This window comes from Octopus bimaculoides, chromosome 4, assembly GCF_001194135.2.
Source record: "Octopus bimaculoides isolate UCB-OBI-ISO-001 chromosome 4, ASM119413v2, whole genome shotgun sequence".
In the NCBI taxonomy this organism is placed as follows: domain Eukaryota; kingdom Metazoa; phylum Mollusca; class Cephalopoda; order Octopoda; family Octopodidae; genus Octopus; species Octopus bimaculoides.
The window spans coordinates 97,765,396-97,773,006 of NC_068984.1; the positions used below are offsets into that span (position 1 = coordinate 97,765,396).

Genomic DNA, 7,611 nt, shown 5'->3' on the forward strand with positions numbered 1-7,611 from the left:
GAGAGAGAGAGAGAGAGCAATTAGAAAATGGAGGATAATATGCTGTACTCAACGACTTGTAGACAGTGTATCCCGGTGAATTAACTTAATTTTTAATTAAAGTGACAAATCCTCCATTTTCTAATTGCTATATAAATTTAGGGTAAAACACCCCCCCACTTTACCCGCACCCACTTGGTATAACACTAGTGTAACAATAATTGGGTACCCTCCCAGCAGTATATTGGATAGATACTATCCCTTAGTGGGTTGAATCCTCAACCCCTAACTCTCTTGCAGTATATATATATATACTTCCTTTTCTCTGTGTGCACACTTGGTTAAGGGATGCACTTAGACACTTGGTGGTTGAAAGATGTTGCTGAAAGGATATGACATGACATTCAAAGGCACTTTGGATTGATGTTAGACATCTGCCTTGTTTTTGTTTTAGGGAAAAGAGGTCTACATTACTGTTGATGTGGAAATTATGTGTGCTTCTTAGTATCTTCCTGGTTTTCTCATCAATGGCTCAGATCTCATCAAGTGTCCAATCAAGCAGCCCAAATGTTGGTGTGAGTGCTGACACTGCAAACACATTGTGGGCCACTGTTTAATTGAATAAATTGAGTTTCAAGGTCCAAATTTTCCTTATTTGACTGTTATATACTTTAGTGACACAGGTGTCATTGTAACATATGTTTTCATCCACCCCAAAACACCTGTAACATTCCTCATTAGATATAGGGGAAACAGCTAAGTCATCGATGGATAAGTTTCTAGTGTGGTTTACAGTTTTCCCTCTTTTCCTAAACATAGAACAACATTTAACCTGGTCAAACTCCAACCCTGTATTCTTTGAGAATGTTGTAACTAGGCCAAAGCACTTTTTCATCTCTTGCATACACTTGACAAAGGGTTTACAAAAAGTATAAGCAACATCACAGAGAGAGTATCCCCTTGGAATATGCCTGTCTGATATTGTATTCTATCAGTGATAATACAGTCACTCCTTGTGCTTAATTTCAAGATGGTGGCCTACGATGAAGTCAGGTCAGCTATGGCTTTGACTATGCTCACCAGATCTTTAGCAAGTTGAAGGGCTTCTAGCATCCATAAGTGAGGAACAGAGTTAATGGCTTTCTTGTAGTCTTGCCATATTGAAACTAGGTTCATTCTATGATCCTGCATCTCTGACATTACAGTTTTGTTGATTAACAATTGCTTGATTACATCCTCTCATGTCCCTGTATACTGCTGCCTGGTTCTGGTTAGATTTCTTGTTTATTGCTTTTCTTTCAGTCAGAGTTTCTCACTGGCAGCTTTTAGCTCCTGCTTGAGGGTGATCAGTTTGCATTGAGTGTCCTTGTGTCCTCGTTTTGCTGTCTCCAGACATCACTTCTATCTTGTTCTTCACTTTTTGTTGGTGAAATGTATAGTGATTTGCATGCAATAAACATCATCACATGGCTGATGGCCTTCCGTAAATCAGCTATCTTTTTCTCTGTCTTCAAAACCCATGGTACTTTCTTTGTTGTTTTGGTTTTGTTCACTTCCTGAATATTCTTTTCTATTCTAGGCACCAGGCCCAAAATTTTGTGGGAGGGGGCCAGTCGATTAGATCGACCCCAGTACACAACTGGTACTTAATTTATCGACCCCAAAAGGATGAAAGGCAAAGTTGACCTTGGCAAAATTTGAACTCAAAACATAAAGACATGAAATACTCCTAAGCATTTTGCCTGGTGTGTTAACATTTCTGCCAGCTCCACTTTCACTTTCTAAATATTACTCATGTACTGCTTTGCAGTAGTAGACAGGGCATATAGACAGGCATTAATCTGCCATAGTGAGGGTTCATTACACTGCAGTAAATACTCCTCTCCAATTTCATTAACAGCTTTTAATAACGTACCTGGTGGTTTTTTTACTTTGGTAGAGAATACTCTCTTGTCGAGAGAGTACTTCAAAGCCAAAGTTCTATTTTTCTCTTTTCGTTGAAAGCTTCAGTAAGGGCACATTTCACCAATATATAATCCTGACTACTATTACTACTACTACTACAATAATTGTTGCGGTTGTGCCTGTTATTTACCATAGTCATAGTAGGGGGACAGTGGTAAGTTACTTTAGCCAGTAATGTAGTTTGGCTGGCAGGACTGATAGAATCTGTTGGAATGTTACTAACTGCAAAACCACACAGTGTTCTCACATCATTCACATTTTCGTTTTCATTTATAGTGGGGGAAGAAAGTTAATTTCAGATCTTTTTTTAATAAAGTTACAGTCACTAACTTTCTTCTTATGTTCCACAAATGTTGCTTGCTGGCATAATTATTTTGCAGTAAAATGATTTAATTCTGGATGTAGATCATTCCAATATGATTTCACTCGATCCATATAGCCAACAGCAGGGTTTTGTGTCACTCTTTTGTAACAGTCATATAAATCAGTATACATGACTCCAAGAAAAATGAGTTTTGTAATTATGGTTTCTTCTATAATTACAGTTAGAAAGAATTTGTTTACCCGCTGAGCTGTTGTTTTCATTCTGTTCCTCGGTTGTGTTGTTGTTGATGTGTCCAGATATGTTGTTTGTTGTAACTCTCTGCATGGTAAATTCAAGTTTCAGTTGAAAATCACTACGATTGTAAATAAAAGGCTCCCTCAGTCAATTCATCTGAAGATTAACCAGTTATTTAACAGAGCTGATACTTGTAGCACCAAAGTTAGAGATAGTATTCATTGTATTTTTGATAGATAGTCTCCCATACCAAATACGTGACTTGTCACATTGAGTTATATATTTATGTATGTATGTACACCACAAAAGCATATCAAGCTTCTTAACATGTCTTGACATGTGCAATCTTTGTAAACAAAAGGTTCATTCAATGGCATTGTTTGCTTCCAGCTCTCTACATAACCATGTCTGAGCTGTTTGTTCTTCAATACTGGAAGATAATTACCTTGCTTGGAAACTGGTGAGGATTTGCATCAGGAAAGACATCCAGCTGTAGAAAATTCTGCTTCAGTATAGTTTTGGCATCCCAACGAAGTATGGAAAGTAGATGTTAAAATGAGATGAAAATGATTAAATATGTATATACATACATAGATGCATTCATTTCATATATATATATATATATATATATATATATATATATTTGGGTTCATGCCAGGGAAAAGCACCACTGATGCTATATTTCTGGTAAGACAGCTGCAGAAGAAATACCTAGCCAAAGATAAACCTCTGTACCTGGCTTTTGTTGACATGGAGAAAGCCTTTGACAGTCCCTTATCTTAGGGTCAATGAGGAAACTAGGAATAGATGAATGGTTAGTGAGAGCTGTGCAAGCCATATACAGGGATGCTGTCGGTAAGGTGAGGGTTGGCAACGAGTACAGTGAAGAATTCTGGATAGGGGTAGCAGTTCACCACGGATCAGTCCTCAACCCCCTCCTATTCATCTTAGTCCTCCAGGCAATAACAGAGGAATTCAAGACAGGATGCCCCTGGGAGCTCCTCTATGCTGATAACCTTGCTCTAATTGCTGAGTCACTACCAGAACTAGAGGAAAAGTTTCAGGTGTGGAAGCAAGGATTAGAATCGAAGGGCCTTAGAGTCCACCTAGTTAAAACCAAAGTCTTAATAAGTAGGAAGGCAGACAAACTACAAATCCCTTCAGGTAGATGGCCCTGCTCGATCTGTAGAAAAGGCGTAGGTAGAAACTCTATAAGATGTACCCAATGTAAGCTATGGACACATAAGGGGTGCAGCAATATCAAGAGAAAGGCTAACTGGGAAGATAGTTTTTCTATGTAGCAAATGCTCAGGAGCAATAAACACTGAAAATGTTCAGAGAACAAATTCTGCCACATTCTAGGGAGAAAAATTACTAGTAGTTGACAACTTCCATTACCTAGGTGACCAAGTCAGTAGCGGGGAAGGGTGCACTGAAAGTGTAGCTGCTAGAATAAAAATAGCCTAGGCAAAGTTCAGAGAGCTCCTACCTCTGCTGGTGACAAAGGATCTCTCACGCAGAGTAAAAGGTAGTCTGTATGACACATGTGTATGAACAGCCATGCTACATGGCAGTGAAACATGGACTGTGACTGCTGAGGACATGCGTAAGCTTGCTAGTAATGAAGCCAGTATGCTCCGCTGGATGTTTAATGTTAGTATACATACATGACAGAGTGTAAGCACTCTGAGAGTAAAGTTGGACTTAAGAAACATCAGATGTAGTGTGCAAGAGAGACGACTGCATTGGTATGGTCATATGTCGTGAATGGATGAGGACAGTTGTGTGAAAAAGTGTCACACCCAAGCAGTTGAGGGATCCTGTAGAAGAGGTAGACCCAGGAAGACCTGGGATGAGGTGATGAAGCACAACCTTTGAACATTGGACCTCACCGAGGCACTGACTAGTGACCGAGACCTTTGGAGCGGGTCAATGTGCTCATACCAGTGGTGTGTAAAAAGCACCCACTACCCTCTCAGAGTGGTTGGCATTAGGAAGGGCAGCCAGCCATAGAAAACTTTCCAATTCAGATTGGAACCTGGTGCACCCCCCCCCAGCTTACCAGTTTTCAGTCAAACCATCCAACCATACCAGCATGGAAAGCAGACATTAAACAATGATGATGATGATGATGATATATATATATATATATATATGTAGACATGGCTGTGTGGTTAGGAAGCTTGCTTTATTCTCTTGGTTCCATTGCTGTGACTATACATACCTGTACCAGGGTAGCAAGCTGGTAGAAAGGTTAGCACGCCAGGTGAAATGCTTAGCGGTATTTCGTCTGTCTTTATGTTCTGAGTTCAAATTCCACCAAGGTCAGCTTTGCATTTCATCCTTTCAGGGTCGATAAATTAAGTACCAGCTGCATACTGGGGTCGATCTACTCAACTGGCCCCCTCCCCCAAACTTTCAGGTCTAGAGTAGAAAAGTATACATACCTGTTCCACCATCACATCCCTTTTATCATTATCATTCATGCCCCTCACTCTTTAAAGGGCTTGTTGAACAAAAAGAGACATGGGATCATGTAATACCTTTAGTTGTGTTAAGGATAGAATTACTTTTCTCATTCTGGTGCAATGAAAAGGGAATATCCAGTTTACACTGTGAAGTAATTGGTGTTAGTAAAGGCATCCAATCATAAAAATTAAACCAAAATGTAAAACACAAGGAAAATGTGATTTTCCAACCCACCTAAGTGAGCAGTACCCCCAAATATTTGCTGACTCCAACAACAGCAACCCATTCAACCTATGCCAGTCTAACGAAAATGGACATTAAATGCTGATGATGAGGACGAGGAGGGTGATATATAGGAAGTGTGTATTTGTTTTGTGAGATATACTTCTAGAAAGAAATGATCAGTTTAACAAGCAAGTAGCATAGATAAACAACAGGGCTACTGCAGACATATAGAACAAGAATAATATACAATAAATGGTACAGTACTAGAATCAATCCAAAAGAAAATGCCAAATTGCTAAGCCCATGGGGTATTGGTCTGTGTAGCAACATTGCTTTTTATTGCTGAGATTTGGTTACACAGTATGGAAAGAGCATGGAAGACGTGTTCATCCCTAAATGACTAATAGCTCCCCTCATCTTCTCACTCAAAATTATAATCAATCTGTTTGTGTAGCCTATGAAAATTTAAGATATCCACTGGTAGGTCCATACACCATAAATAACACATGGCACAATAAGGAAATAAAGGAAGTATGGGACTGTGTAGAACAAATAACTTTTCAAAATAAATCAAGAAACTACAGCTTCTTGGCAGAGACTTGACTGTATCATGGCTGGGCTACCAGAAAACCTTTAATGAATGCCACATGGCTAAACTGTCAAAGTTTTACAATTAGCTTAAACCATTAGTAACTGCTATTGAGCATATAACCAAAACATGGGTTACTATCTTCAGTGAAGTAGCCTTACATCAAACAATGAAAGACACCCAACATGGTGATAACTCCTCAATACATCACTTTCATTTCTTTTTAAATGTTGAATTATACTTTCTTAAAAAAGTATGGTGCTTATAGAACTCCAGCTATGGTAACATACAATTGGTCCTCACTGTCAAGTACATATACAGCTTTTAGAATTAAATTTGGTGACAAAAACAACCTTAACTGCTATGTAAGAATGATAATAATTTTGGACAAGGTGAGAATGCCAGACATGAGGGATCTATTTGTAGGAAGAGTGCAAGAAACAAATACCTGAAGAGAGTAGAAATAATGTGGCATCTTTGAAGAGATATGAATGTGACATACAGAATTAAAATACTGACCTTGACAATTACAGCTTCACTAAGTGGACCTGATGTCATTAGAAATGAAGAAGCATCATAGTTCCAATAGGTGTTGGCAAATTTTATAGGTGTGGAACTTTTTTCAGTGGGTGATATACTCACATTCAAAACTGGTTGATCATCTTTGGAGAATAGTGCTGCAGGAAGTAAAATTCTTAGAATAGAATGGGTGAAAGGTTAAGATTCAGAAATGAAAGTACCTAACCAATGTCTTCATTTAGGATTTCACAGATTTTATAGTTGAATATTATTGGAGATTTATAGAAATATTATGTAGTATATTTATAGATTTCCCTTTTACAATTATCGATTCTTTTGATTAGTACTTTGGCAAATGTTTGTAAGAATGATAATGTAAATGAGTGAAATTATGCATATTTTATTTAGCTTTGGGCAAATAATTTCTACTATAGCCTTCAGTTGATCAATGCCTTGTGAATAAAATTGAGTAGACAGCAACTGTACTGAATCCTGCTGCATGTGTGTGTGTTTGTGTAAGATAGTGACTTTTTTTAGAATTTACATTCATGATTACTATAGTACCAAATACAGAGGGCTACCATCTATGATACCTAGACTGACATGGCAGACACATGTAGCTCTTGATATTATAAAGCTACTATCTGTAGTCTCTTACATGATGGAGCTATTCTTTGTAGTACTTAACATAACAAGAATACTATATGCAGCCCCTTCCATAAGACCATCCCACCATCTCCAATTTACCTAACATGATAGAGTTAGCACCTGTATCCTCCATTCAATAAAACTGGCTCACTCCTTTCAATCAAGAATAAATTATAAACAATACTTACAAATCTGGTAAGTCTGTCTCTTTGGATTGACAAATTTAAATTTGATACGAATTGCATTTTTAGGAATCTTCACTATCAGGTAAGGATCTTGTGTAACAAATGAGATATCAAGAGTTGTAAACACAAACTATTATACTATACAATATTCAATGTCATATTTCTGGATTAACAAGTTGAATTTTTCTGATAAACATTGCATGTACTCTTTTCAATCATTTAAGTATAATGCAGCCACTTTTACAACAGACAATCCTGAAAGTCATAAATTTGTTTCCAAATCTAGACATTGAATGGTTAGTGACAATGTGAAATTAATAGAAATTAATAGCAAAGTAAAGATTCAGTTTATTCTTTCTTTCTATCTACCTACCTGCCTGTCTGCCTGTCTGTCTGTCAATCTATCTATCTATCTATCTATCTATCTATCTATCTATCTATCTATATATATATATATATATATATATATATAT

General features: G+C 37.5%; 1 protein-coding gene across 1 annotated transcript in view; it reads right to left on the minus strand.

Annotated features, from left to right (window-relative positions):
- Positions 1 to 7,611, minus strand: part of LOC128247611 (A disintegrin and metalloproteinase with thrombospondin motifs 12-like) — a 75,744-nt gene that overhangs the window by 21,090 nt on the left and 47,043 nt on the right. The window contains exons 11-13 of the mRNA XM_052967303.1: positions 7,142 to 7,228; positions 6,306 to 6,463; positions 2,949 to 3,005 (exon numbers count right to left, since the gene is read on the minus strand). Coding sequence (XP_052823263.1) covers positions 2,949 to 3,005; positions 6,306 to 6,463; positions 7,142 to 7,228 — 302 coding nt within the window. The remainder of the gene's footprint in view (positions 1 to 2,948; positions 3,006 to 6,305; positions 6,464 to 7,141; positions 7,229 to 7,611) is intronic.